The sequence below is a fragment of the Colletotrichum lupini genome, chromosome 7 (assembly GCF_023278565.1).
Source record: "Colletotrichum lupini chromosome 7, complete sequence".
NCBI classification, from domain to species: domain Eukaryota; kingdom Fungi; phylum Ascomycota; class Sordariomycetes; order Glomerellales; family Glomerellaceae; genus Colletotrichum; species Colletotrichum lupini.
In genome coordinates this window covers 284,653-299,707 of record NC_064680.1, presented here as the reverse complement: position 1 = coordinate 299,707, position 15,055 = coordinate 284,653, and the positions used below count along the sequence as shown (strand labels likewise).

At 27.2% G+C, this 15,055-nt stretch overlaps 2 protein-coding genes across 2 annotated transcripts; one reads left to right on the top strand and one right to left on the bottom strand.

Annotated features, from left to right (window-relative positions):
• Positions 1-406: 406 nt before the first annotated feature.
• On the top strand, positions 407-637 carry CLUP02_13128 (uncharacterized protein; the record flags this gene model as incomplete). Its single annotated transcript, XM_049292072.1, has 1 exon — positions 407-637. A coding segment is annotated over one exon (231 nt), but the record flags the coding sequence as incomplete, so codon positions are not given.
• Positions 638-4,092: 3,455 nt separating this feature from the next.
• Positions 4,093-4,461, bottom strand: CLUP02_13127 (uncharacterized protein; the record flags this gene model as incomplete). The annotated part of the gene is made up of 1 exon (XM_049292071.1): positions 4,093-4,461. The coding sequence occupies one exon, from the start codon at positions 4,459-4,461 to the stop codon at positions 4,093-4,095; it is 369 nt and encodes a 122-aa protein (XP_049149217.1).
• Positions 4,462-15,055: the final 10,594 nt, after the last annotated feature.

Sequence of the window (15,055 nt, the reverse complement as noted above, 5' to 3'; positions counted from 1 at the left end):
TTCTTTCTTCGCCCCGTTAGCCTCGGGAAGATATATAAGGCTAAACGAATAAAAGGTAATAAAAGCCCTTAATAAGTAGGCTTTTATTTATAAATAGTAAGGGAAGGTCCCTTAGATAACGGATATAGAGGTAAGCGAAAAAACGAATCTAATAGCGCAGAATTCTACTCTCTTAATATTTAAAAAAAAGAGATATAGTACTAAGTAATTCTAGGGGTAGCTAGAGGGGCCCTTTTTATATTATTTAGATTACTCGAATACTAAGCTTATATAAATATTCTATACGAGCGAAAGGTACGGCCTAGATAATTTTTATAAGATTATCCTAAATACTAGGGTATTATAATAGTTAATAAGAAGAAAAGGGTAATTCTAAGCGTTATAAAAAATCGCGCTAGTAATATTTAATACGTTAATAGCGGGTATTACGAGGATTAGTTTCGGCCTAGGTAAGGAAATCGTTACCCTAGGTACGGTAAAAGTAGAGACATACTTCGGAACGATAACTTTCTATATTTTACCTATTAATACCCTATTTCTCCTATATCTAAAAGACATAGATCGACTAGGTATTATATTCGATAATACGAGGAACAGAATCTCTAGTAATAAGTACTTCGAGATAGTCGAACGATAATAGGGGTATGCGTTTATAAAGCTTATTAATAATACGAAGTCGATTAATTACCTAACGGAAAGTAAGCTTAGAAGATTATACTGGAAATTTAAGTACCCGTTAGTTACGAGGCTATATAACTTCCTAAAGTAATTGGGTAATAATAATATCGAAATAGGGGCGCTAGAGTAGTTAACGAAAGTATACTACTAATACTAAATAAATACGCAGAGCCTACGTAGATTTAAGTTTAAATTATGTAATAAGCTTAACTTTAACTAGGAAATCGTCGTTAATATCTTCTACTTAAATAGTCGGCTAGTACTATATATAATCGACGTAGCTATATCTTTCTAAGTAGGGCAATTCTTATGGGATCTATAAGTAAAAATAGTATAAATAGCTTTGCGAAAAAGCTAGATCGATATATACTAGGGACCGCTAAACGGTATTAGAACCGACGCTAATACTAGTTTTAAGTTAGTAGAATTTAAAGAAAATGCGACGGCCTATAGTATATAGTTAAAAGTCGTGCCCGTCGAAGCGTACTATAGTATTAAAAAGGTAGAAAGGGCGCACTAGTAGTTAAAAAGAGCGTTTAAAATTATTAAAGAGGAAAATCCCGATTCTAACGACGACGAATACCTTTAGACAGCACTTAAATACTATAATAATACTATAGGGCCTAACGGGCTTATACCGACGCTTTTAATATTTAGAGCATATTTAAGAACGACCTTAGCCTCGCTACCGTTACTAAACGTAAGCTAGCGAGCTTAAGTAGTTAAAAAAGTAATGCGGGTATTATGCGAGGTAAGCGTAAAAAGGTAAGTTAATAAGGTAATTACTACGCGCAATAGGCCTAATATAGGGGTTAATTTAGATATATTTCTAAATTCGGATATACGAGTATAGCGCGAAATTACTTAATAATAAGCTGGGCTATATAAATTAATTTCCGTTAACGAGCGTTCTTGCGTAGTTACGAGAGATTGCGACTAGTTACTTAAGGTATTAATTACGGTAATTAAACTATATTATATAGATCCTATCGAGGTAATTTCTAGCCTATAAGAAGAAGAAGAGCTAGGGGAAGCTATATAACCCGCGGTAGAGGTATAGGAAATCATCCTTAACGAAATCGTTATAGTAGTACTAATAGACGACGAGGAAAAGGAAATTACTAAAAGGGTACTAATACTACTAGCGAGACGTCGTAAGAGACCACGATAATAAGTACTAACGCAGCAATTTATTACTAGTAACGAGGTAATTAACACCTTTTATATAATAAAAGAGAAAGCCGATTTCGAACTAGTAGTTAAACTACGTAAAGAAGGCGTAATTATAACTATTAAAAAGCTATATAAGGAATTAGATCTTATCGAAGTAGATACTTTGCGCAATCGAGGGGTCTATTAATTTATCCTCTACGATTTAAAAAAGTATATAAACCTCTATATATTTAAATTATAAATAGTTCGTAAAATTAAAAGAAAAGGAATACCCTAACCGTACGAGAAGTCTAGATACGTAATTTAGGGGTACGGCGACGTTAAAAAGGCAACGCTACTTATATAATTACCCACTATATAGCGCTATAGCTAACGATTAATAATAGTATTAATAGTATTACTACGGAAAAAGGGATACGAGATTTAGAGCCGTAATATTACCTAGGTATATACCCAATCGGCCACAGGGCTTATAAAGAAAATCCTGGCCTATTTACTAAAAGAAATAGCTAGTAAGTACCTAGAAGGCACGATTATTAAAGTGCTTAAGCTATTATATAGGCTCGTAGAATCGGGTACTTATTAATAGGCTACTTATTACGATTTTTATATTAATTAACTATTAATAGTTACCTTTATATACGACCCGTGCTTATTAGTTACGGAGTATAAAAGTAATTAATTTAGGATCGTCGGAATATAGACCGACGATATATTAAGCCTATCCGATATTAACTTTATAAAGAAGGAGGATAAGGAGCTTTAGAAAGCGGGCTTCGTAGCGAAGTTAAAAGAGGTCCTTATAATAAATACCCCCTTAGTATTTAACGGCGGGATTTTTATAATTAAAGGGGAAACCGTCGTTTTTTAGTAAAAGGGGTAGGGTGAGAAGATTAACCTCGTTAACCTAAACGTAATTAATATTAAGAAGCGGTATAAGGCTAAGCTTATATAAGGGGTATATATTATAAGTATTTATTAGTCCGAGGTAACTTTTAACTACGCTAGGGTAGCGTAGGCTATAAATCTAACTAAATAAAACGTTAAAGTACTTAATAAGCGGCTTAAGTAATAATAAACGAATCTCGATCGAGGTCTCGTTTACTACCCGATCGACCTTATAATTAGTAAGCTCTACGTCTTCGTCAATAGGTTATTTATAAATAATAACGACCTTACTTTATAATTAGGGTATATTATTATCCTAGCTAACGAGAGTCTAGGCAAGAGCGAATTCGCTATATACGGTAATATAATCCACTACTCGTTAATTAAAAATAAGCGGGTAACGAGAAGTATATTAGCGTTAGAGGTCTATAGTATAGTTAACGGCGTTAACCTTTTTTATACGATTTTAACGACGCTAAGGAAGATTACCGATCGAATTAGCCTTTTACCTATTCTAACGGTTATTTATACCGATTCCTATTCGCTATACGAATACCTCGTTAAATTAGGAACGATAAAGGAAAAGAGGCTTATAATCGATATTATAGCTCTTAGGTAATCGTACGAAAGGCGCGAGATACTCGAGATCCGTTAGATTAATAATAAAAATAACCTCGCAAACGCTTTTATAAAAGTAGCACTTAATAAGGAATTAGAGTAATTCGTAAGTAGCGGAAAAGTTACTATATAAATAGAGGGATAAGTTATATAAAAAGAGTAAAGAAAAGGGGGAAAAGGAGATAACTTAGTAAACGGGCCTAAGGTCGAATTATACCTCTAACTATAACGGTTAAATCGATAAAAAAAAGAGAAAGTTAGTATCGGATTAGAAGTTTAATTCGACCGCGGTATATAGCCGACTATATAGGGGCTAATTAGGGGCCCTATTTACGATTATTATAGCTAGCCTAACTTACGGTTAGAACCTCCTTTTTATACCTACGTAGATATTTAAATAGTTTAATTAATCTCTTTGTTAACTACGGTTCGAACTAACTACCCTATAATAGGGATACCAACAGAAGCTTTGCACACGGAAAATATCCAGAGTACGTAAAACAAATAGTGCTTATTGAATATATCAAGACCAATACATTGTTTACGGGACCTTAAACATCAGGTCAATAGCAACTATCAAACTTGACGGCAAAGTATATAAAGTGTAAGGAGAAGAATTGTTACAGGAGAGTAGGTAGGAAGAAAGGAACAAGCATTACTAGTACTAACAAAAGAAAAACAGGCTTCTTATCTAGAAACTAAAGGGAGCGGCGTCTGCATTGTTCGGGCAGCTGCTCACAAGCTGGTCTCCAACGACAGACTGGGAGTTTGAAACGACAACGCTGCCGGCGGGATTCGTGAGCGAGAAATTGAACAAGCCACAGTTCTGCGCGTTGACGAACAAGATACGAATCGGATAGTATTGACCAGCAGTCGCAGTAAATGTAAAAGTACCCGAAGTGCTTGTGTCGTAGTAGTTGACATTTTTGTTATAATTTGAATTACTGTAGCCACTTTTGGCGACGCTGCTGCCCAGCCAGAGATAGACGCTATCGTCCACACCGCTGAAGCTGAAAGTGTAGGTTCCGGATGTAGCAGGATGAAAATAGCCAATATGCTGCACGACGATGTAGTTGGATTCTGATACAGTAGTACCATAAACATTTCGGGTCGAGGTGCCACAAGACGATGACAGACCAACTGTGGTCGTTAAGCCCCTATTATTGGGGCTCTGTCCGCTGAGTACGGTTTGAATATTGAAGTAAGTTGTCTTCCAGTTTGCTTGTGAGGTTGCGTCTGAATTCTGGAACGGGATCTTGCCCGCCTGACTGGCGGTGTCGGTCGGAGCTTGTGACAAGCCATAGTACGCCCATAGCAATCCAGGGGTGCAGCTCGGGCTCGGCGTCACATAAGTAACAATAGTAGTCGTGCCAGCTGGGTTGGTCTAAGGAAGGGTTATTATGCCAGTTTGGGATGCTATTAAAGTTACGGTTGTCAGGGCGCCGGTGATGGGAACAAATGTAACAACGGTAGTCGTGCTAGTAGGATCGATTTAAGGCAAGGTCGTAACACCCATTTAGGTAGCAAAAGAGACTATAGTTATATAGCGCTTATACCTATTTAAATTAATTAAATAAATAAGTTAAATAAATAGTTAAATATAAGAATTTTAGTAAGTTAAATAATTAAATATCGTAAGGCCTTATATTTAATATATTTAATTAAATATAAGGTCGCTTAGAAAAAAGAAAATCCGAGGCCGGGCTAATTAAAAATCGATATTCTTAACTATACCCTATAGAAGTCTATAATTAAAAATATAAATACTTAGAGCGGGATTCGAACCTATAACTCCTTATTTATAATTATAAGTTCGGTATTATACTACTTAACTAAATAAATTATTAGTAATTATTATAAAAAAAAAAGCCTAAGTATTATAGAGCCCTAAATTTAATATCTTATTATATTTAAGAATTTAAAAAACCTTTAATACCCCCTTTTTTAATATTAATACAACTAACGAAGTTACGTATTACTATTTCTAACCCTTTATAACTATTATAATTATTATTAATATTAATTAAATTATATATTAATCGATTCGCTATATCGTAATTAATTAATTAATAATAAGTCGTACGATTTTTAATACGTAGCTATTATTTTAAATTACTTCGTAATTATAGACCTTAACTAACGCTAGCCTCGTACTATTAACCGATTTTAATAATTATAATAGCCTCCTCGCCTTTTTAAAAATAATTTAAAAAAGGAGGACTTTTATTAATAATAATTTAATATTATAAAAAGGCGTAAAGCTAAAGAAGTTATAAATCTATTTAAAGGGGGTCTTTATTTAAGAGATTTATAATAGAAATATTTAAAGTAAAGTTTTTTAGTTTTATTATTATTACGATAAAATAAATATTATTACCTATTTTAAAATAATAACTACGAGCTTAGCAACAGCTTATTTAAAATTAAAATACTAAGTAATAGATCTAAGCTCTAGCGAGTTATTATATTTATTAAAATTCTTTAAGTACGACTTTATACTAAAAAAATAGAAACTTATTTTTAATATTATTATAAAGGGCTAAGTAATAAGAATTAAAGAGTTAATAATTAAGTATATTATTAATAATAATAGCCTATTTATAACTTTTTATAATCCTTACCTCCGGGCCCTCCTTTATTAGTTAGATTATAGTATTATTAACGAACTCTTATTATTATATAAAAATATAAAAAAAGAGCTAAGTAAGATTTTTATTAAAAAAAAAGATATAATTAGGGTAAAGATCCGGAGGTTAATAATAAAAGTCTATTTATTATTCGATTTATAAACCTTCTTAACGTAAAATGTTATTATTACTATTTTTATTTACTTTTTAAACTATACTAAGTAATAAATATAATACTTTATTATTTTATAATAATAATATAGTACTTACGATAAGGCTAATATTACCTAGATTATAAAATTAGTAATAGATAATTAGGAATTACGTAATTAAGTTGGAGTAGTTATTTACGATAATACTTTAAATAATAATACTTACCTAGGTTATTTATATCCTATATTATCTTATACCTATACTTAAGAAGATATTCTTAACTAAAAAATAAGGTACTACGGTTATATTCTTAACCTCGTTAATAAGGCCTTTTTATTTAATAATAATAAAAAGGTATTTGAATAAGAATTAGATATATTAATTAATACTAAGTAACTTTAAAAAGATCTTAATTTTTAGTATATAAGGGGCCTTATTAATAAGCTTTAGAACGTTATTAAATTTATTTACTTATTATTTTAATAATATAAGGCCTTTTTCGAAGTTAGTAATAAGACTAATAAGAACGATATATTTACTTTTTTTAAAGAGTCGTTATAAGAGCTTATATTAACGCTTAATAACGATATAAAATAGAATTTAATATATTTTATAATATAGCGCTCTTTATAAAAGAGAAAGTAAATTGATACTTTTTTAATAATTAGTTAAGCTTATAAAAATTTAAAATAACGGATCCCTATCGAGGACGTTTTTAATAATAATAACTAATAGTTACTAACTAAGTTAAAAGTAGTACTTAAGCTATTTTATTTTTAAATAATAAAATACTAGGGCTAGGGTAAAGGAAACGGTTATAGCCGTTTATAAAAAATAATAATAAGTCTTAAATACCTTATTAACTATTTCAAAAAGTAAAAGAAGTTATATAATAAACTTTTTAAAAAAGAAATAGATCTTATGGCTTTTTAGATCGTAGTATTATAATTATAATTAATATAAATAATACTACCTCGTTAATAATTAGCTCGTTATTAATTTATATTTTAACCTCTTTTTTAACTTTTAACTTTAAATAATATCCCTCGTTATATTTAATTTAAATATATACTTAAAGAGCGCGTAGAGTTACTTTTTAATAATAATTTTAACTCGTAAAGATACTTTTAACTATTAGTTATTAATACTTAATAAGTCCTTAATAAGTATTATATTAAGTTAAATAACTCTCCATTTTATATTATAATAATTATTCTTTATCCTAAATAAGGATTAAAATAGCTAAAGAAGAGGTAGGATATGCCTAAATAGAGCTATTAGCTATTTAATATAAAAAAGGGACTCTACGATTATTAATAAAAATAGTATATAAATAAGATAATAAGTCCTCCTCTTCTTTATTATCTAAGTCCTCCTCCTTTATTACGATAGTTATAAGCTATTTTTAATACTTTTACGATTTTAAAAAGTATTATAAAAGACTTATAATATAAGTAATAATTAATATTTCGAATAATAAATATAATAATTAACTACGTACCTAAGCTTAATTAATATTATTTATAAATTATCCCTTAGCCGGTCCTTAACTTAATTTAATAGTAGATTAACTATTAGCTAACTTATTTAACGTTAAGTAAGCTTATACTTAATATTTTTACGATCCTTATAATAGTAATAAATTATAAGAAGATATTTAACCTTACGAAATTAATTTTAACTTTATAGTAATTATTAATAAAATATTTTATATTAAAAGAGGTTTAATATTTTAAAAACTAGTTTTGCGGCGGTATTATAGAAGTAAGAGGTTAATTTTTTAATTAAAAAAGCTAATCGAGGTAAAGTTTATAAGTTAGTACTATAAGGACTTTTATAATAGCTTTATTTAATTCCCGATTAGGAAATTAGTTAAATTTATTAATTAATTATTAAATCATTAAATATGGCGCGAGAAATAAGCTAAATAATTAAATACGAACTTTATATTTGATTTGTTTATATAGGTATAAGCGCTGTAGTTATGATAGTACTAGTTATAGGAATAAATAAAACGATAGTTATAGTACTAGAGGGATCGGTTTAGGATAAAGTTATAACGCCCGTTTATAAGAGATTAGGCTATAAGTACTTAACTAGCGAGGCTATAATATAAGTATAGGTATATTATAAAACTAAAGCTTATAAAGTCCTTTATAAGGGCTCTACTTCTTAAAAAGTTCTTTTATAATAAGATCTATATACCGGTTACTAAGTTATTAATATTTTATTACTAGCCGCATCCCGAATTTATTATAATTACTCCCCCCTTACGTAACTTTAGTCCCTAAAGTTATTACGTAATATCTTTTTTTAATACTAATAATAAAGCTATTAACGTTATTATTTATAATAGATTTTATAAGGCGTTAATAATATGCTTTCTTACTTAGGAATAAGGTATTACTCCTATTTCCTTATTTAATAAATACTTTATTATTATTATTTAGTAATAGCGCGCCGATTAGTTATTAGGTTAGTAGTATATATTCGTAATAAAGTATTCTAACCGTCGTAATATATAAGAGCCTATCTAACCTCGTAGTTATTATTATTATTAGGTTATTAAGTATAATAAAAGATTTTTTATCCGTTATTAGTTACGTATTTACTTTTTTTTTTCTCTTTCTATTTAGCGACCGTTCTATAAATTCTTTTCTATGTAATTATACTTTTTTTTTTATAATATTTTAATTCTATATCGTTTCTTAATTATAACTCTCTTACTATACTATTACTAAGTATTTACCAAAATATTTATTATTTTACGTATTTAGGATATACTTAATATAGAGTATAATCCTAAAAAAGGCTTCTACGGTCTCCGTAATAGTACTCTCTATATACGCTACTTAACTAGTCTATATTACGATATTAACGAGCTTATTTATATTACTAGCGCTTACGTCGCTAAGTATATTATTTATTAAATTAATAAAAAGAAGTATTCTATTATAAATCGTCGAGTCCTTACTAATCTATTACTAAAATATTAACTAACGATATTTCTTAGGTTCCCGAGGAGCTATATAGCGCTACTTAGTTTATTTAAAATACTTTTATAAAGTTTTATAATATTAAAGAGTAGGGTAGTTTTAACTCCCATAAGTATAGCCGCGTTCTTTATGCTTTTAGTTATATTATCAATATATAAAAAAAGGTTACTACTTATATTACTAACTTATTAATAGGTAATAAAATAAAAAAAGTCTATTTTAAATAAGCTACTTTTTAAAAGCTCGCTACTAACTATAAGTATTTAAACTTATTAATCTCGATTATAATAAGTCGTTAGCGATTGTTTAGTAAATTTTTTTTTATTAACTTAGATTTCTTTTCTTAGGTTAGTATCCTTAATACTAATAATAAGACTAAGATTATCTCCTACCTTAGTTATTTCTAATTAGCTTATTTTTATAATAATAGCTATATAACCGCTTTATAAAATAACCTTAACGCTCTAACTTAATACTATAAAAAGACTCCTAAGGGCGTTACTATTATATATATTTAAGAGTTTCTTATTTTTTTTACTTTTTATAAATATATTACTAAGTTCTTAGTAAATAAAGTACTTATTTATACTATTATTATATATAATACTACCCTTATTTTTTATAGTCCTAAAACTCGGACTCTTATTAAAAAGCGTACTCTTATTACTAATTATATTCTTAATAATAATAACGAGCGGGACGATTTTAGGTTTAAATTTAATAAGTCCTAGTACGAGGATACTAAATTTAAAGAGCTTAGTAATAACTTAAAAAATTCTTTTTTTTAGTATCGTAATAAGCGCTACTATTTTAATATTAATAACTTACTAACCCCTATTTATAACGCTCTTTTTAATATAAACGAGGGTACTTTAGCCCTTAGTTATATTATTTTAAATCTTAATAAGGCTAATATTACGCTCCTCCCGCTCTAAATAAAAGCTCTATAATAGCTTAATAAGGCTATTACTTATACTAAAATTAAAACTATAGGTTATAATAAGTAATTTAATATTAATAAGTTCTTTATAAATATTAATATTACTAAGGTCCTTTAGCTCGACTAGGACTATAAAAGCGTTACCTCGGATAACGTCCCCCGTCCCTAACTTATTATTAATAATAATAATATTACGGCCCCTACTTCGCTTCTTACTTTACCTCTTATTATAGCTTCCGTTATACCTCTTATTATAGCTCCCGTTATACTTCTTATTATAGCTCTTATTATATTTTTTATTATAGTTTCTAATAATAACTAAGTAGCGAACGCTTTATAAACCGTTATTATTAATATATATAATACTCTATATAATTTTAATTACCTCCCTCTTACTTATTATAGTATTAATAAAATTAATAACCTTATTCTAAGTAGTTAACTAAGTACGTATATAAAGCCTCCCCGCTTTTTACTTATTAAGCGGACTATTATTACTAATTATTAAGCTTTAAAAGTATACGCTAGAGCCGCTATTATTACTATTAATATTACGTAAGTTACTCCCTTTACGTAACTAGATCTTAGCGATTTTTTAGTAACGTATTATTAAGGGTTATAATACTATATTTTTTTTTTAAGGATTATGCTAAGCTAAATAAAAAGGGTTCTATAGTATATTATTAATTAACTTATTTTTAGTAACTTTTTATTATAAACTTAACGTTTATTATCCTATTTTATATATACCCTTTTTTTATAGTATTCGAATTTATTAACTACTTTTATTACCTCTTTAAAATACTTAATAAGCTCTTACGTATTATATTTAATAAACTACTTAACTTATTTAACAAAATATTATAAGTTTCCTCCCTCGCTTTATATTATAACGATTTCTTTAATTTTTTAAACGTCTTACTTATCCTTTAACTCTAAGAGATTTGCTATTTAATTACCGACCGTTTAGTAATTTCTTTATAGCTTAAGCTAAGAAACTAAGAAAATATTATATATTCTCTAATACTATTTTAGTAAATATATTTAATAAGCCTATTTCCTTACCCTTTTAGCTATTATTATTTTAATATATCTTAGTACTAGTTTATTATTTTTAAATTATATATTTTTTATTAATAGGCCGACGACCTCTTTATAATTAAACTCTTTTAGGGTATATTTTCTATTATAATAAGCTATTTAGCTCTTAAAGGCTTATATTTACGCTCGCATAGCTTAGGCCCTAATTTTTTTAATTTTCTAAACTTTTTTTTAAACCCCCTAAACTATAGTTTTATAATTAAGTATATATTTAACGTACTTAGGGTAGTAGCTATATAGTACTATATACGGGGATACTTTTATAATAAAATATTAGTTATTATTATATATAAACTCGGCCTCTTCTAGTTACGCTACTTATTTATTTAGTAAGCCCTCGGTATAGATTTTTAAATACTTTTCTAATATTTAATAAGTTCGCTCCGTTTAGCCGTCCGTTTATAAATAATACGCAGTAAATAGTTAGTAATATATTACCCGTTTTTTAGTAAACTCTTCTTAAAATGCGCTTATAAAGAGCTTATTTTTATTTATAATAATACTTTTAGGCATACCGAACTTATATTTAACCTCTTAATATAAGATACTTATTATTTATATTACGTTAAGTATTTTAATAATAAGTAGGAACTTTACGAACTTTATTATATAATAGATAATAATTACAATATTATTATATTCTATACTATTATTATGAGTACTTAATAATAGCCCCGTAATAAAGTTTATAAATATTTTTTAAAATAAATATAAGGGTAATAGTAATAACTATAGTTACCTATACGGCTTATATCTTAGGGTTATAACTCCTAAATAATACTTATAATTCTTAACGTATTCTTAAATATCTTATTAAATATTTCCTTAATAGAACTTTTTTTAAATTAGCTCGAGAGTTTTTATAGTTTTTATATAACTTATTTTATAATTATTATAATATTAATAAAAGATCTTTATTTAAAGAGATTTTACTTAAAAAATAATAAGTCTTTTTTTAAAAAATAGTATGCCCTATTTATTAAGTAAATATACTTTTAGCTCGCTAGTTATAATACGAACTCTTATTAATTATAATATATAAAACTCGTTTTTAATTTATAATTTTTTAATAAGCTTTTTAGTTTTTAATAAGAAATAGGAAGCGAATACCGTTTCGCCCTTTATAAACTTTTTTATAATAGGGCATAGGATATACTATTTTAATATAATAACCCTAGCTCTATTTAACTCCTCTTTATCCTTACTAAACCGTTAATAAGCGTTTATTAATAACTTTCTTACTTTTTTACCTCGAGTCGTTACGGTAATAACTATTATTATTTTATTAATACGCCCTATAATACGCTATTAATATAAAAAAGAGGATTCCCTATCCTTAAAGCTAGCTAATATTTAGCTAAGATTATAAAGGGAGGCCTTAACTACTTAAATATATACCTTAGTAATATTATTTTATTTTTTTAAACTAATTATCCTTTATTAAACGTTAGATAGTAGTTCGTTAATAAGACGTAGCTTTTAAACTAGCGTAAAGAGGACGTTTTTATAAAGTACTTCCCCCTTTATATAATCTAGCTTTTTAAATAGACCGTTTACTAAGTTCGTTTTCCTTAGTTAGTATTTTAAGTTAAAGTTAAATATTAATAATTTATATACCTACTTTACGAGCCTTTCTTAAAGGTCCCATATTAGTATACTAATTACTCCTTTAAGTACTTAGTAATTTATTAAAACTATAAACTTTTATAAAAGGCCCTAGAAATAGTAAGCTTAGTACTCTAGCCCTTTTACTATAATAAGTAGTTCTTATTAGCCTATAGCCTATTACTATTCTATATTTATAAGCTTTTATAACTAATAAGTAACAGGTCGCTATTCTTTATTAGCTTATTATAATAAGATTACTATAATAGTTTTAACTAAAGCGTCGGTTTTTACTTATATAATACGTTATAAGTTTTAGTATATAAGTACGGTTACTAAAATAAAAGCGACCTTTAGCTAATTAAACGCCTTATTTATTTCCTTAGTTTATTAAAAGTCCCTTATTTACCCCTTTTCTATTTTTAATAATATTATTATTAATATAACGATACTTAAATATTTAGTAATAAACTTCTAATAAAAATTATAAAACCCTAAGAATACTTAGGTATCCTTAATAAACTCTAGTACTTTTTAATTAGCGATCGTTCGTATTTATAACGAGTTAATCTCGATTTTTTTAATATAATAATATAACCTAAGAACTCGACCCTTTTTTAATAGAACGAGTACTTTAATAGTTTAGTAAAAAGCTTATATAAATATAAACGTTAGAGGACCTTCTTAATATCCTTTATATACTACTCCTTTATTATTAAGTAGATTATTAAATCGTTTATATATACTATATGATAAGTATTTAGTAAGTTAGCGAGCGCTTAGTAAATATACGCTTAGAACGTTACGGGTACGTTCGTTAGTTTAAAAAGTATAATAGTATACTTAAAGTAACCGTATTAGCTCCGGAATGCTATTTTTTATTAGTTTTCTTTTTTAATTTAGATATAGTAATAAGTATCCTTAATATTTATTTTTAAGATCTATTTCGCTTTACGAAGCCTATTTAGGAGCTTATTAATAAGTAGTAGTAAGTATCGATTTTTTATAATTACTTTATTTAGCCTATAGTAATTTATATAAAAGTATAGCGTACCGTCCTTTTTTAATACGAAAAGGATCGGTACCCTAGCCTTATTAACTAAAAGTATAATATAACCGTTCGCTAGGTTCTTAGTAATATATACACGAAGCTTATTAAGTTATTTCTTATTTAACGAATAAATAGGACTATATAGTAGTTTAGTACTTAGAATTAAGTTAATAAAGTATTTTACCTCGCTATATAATTACGGTCCCTTTACTAACTACTTATTAAACGTCTCTATTTTTAATTAAAGTTTTAGTAATAGACCCCCTTATAGTTTAGTCTCCGTTACCCCTATAATACTTTTTATAATAATAATATATAATATATATACCCTCTTACGATTCTTAACGATATTACGAGCTATTACCTCTAGTTTAGTAACCAAAATAAGCTCGTATAACTATATATTCGTCGCTATATTAATATAAATACCTTTTTAGCTTATTAATAATCGTAATAATAAGAGGTTTATTATTCCTTTATCCTTATTAATTATAGTAAATAATTACTAAATCTTCTTTAGTTACTTATAGTAGTTAATAAAAAAGAGCGTTAACTAGTAAGCTTTCCCTTAGCCTATAGCTTTATTTTAAAAATCCCTTAACGAGGGAGCTATAATAATAGCCGGGGTTAACCCTAAGTAAGTTATAAGCTTAGTATTAATAATATCTATCTCGGAGTATATATTTATATTAACTTTTATTAACTTTTTAATAATACTTCGTAAAACTATTACCCTACTTTTTATAATTATTCTTATTAATACCCTCTTAATACTTAGTATAAGTATATTAAGTATATTACTTATATTTACTCGTTTTTTAATAAGTTAACTTTTATAATTCTTAGCTCGGTAGTAACTTATTAAACGGTTATTAACGTTAGCTTCGATTAGGGGTACGTCGGCTTATTATCGCCCCTACCTCCTAACTTATTTTTTTAATATTTATTAAATATATAGCCTATTTTATTATATATAAAGTATTTAATATTATTATTATAACGTTTTTATAATAGCTTAGTACGAGTACTCTTATTATACGGCTTTTATAATATTACTCTTAATAAGTCCCTAGAGCCTAGCTCCTTAAAGCTCTCCTTACTCTTTTTTTTATAAAAAGGGGATATTTAACGTAATTATTTTAATAACGAATATAGCTTTTTCTTATCGTCTTTTTATAACTAATCGCCGCCCTTTTATTAATTTAATAATTATAATTTATTAGCC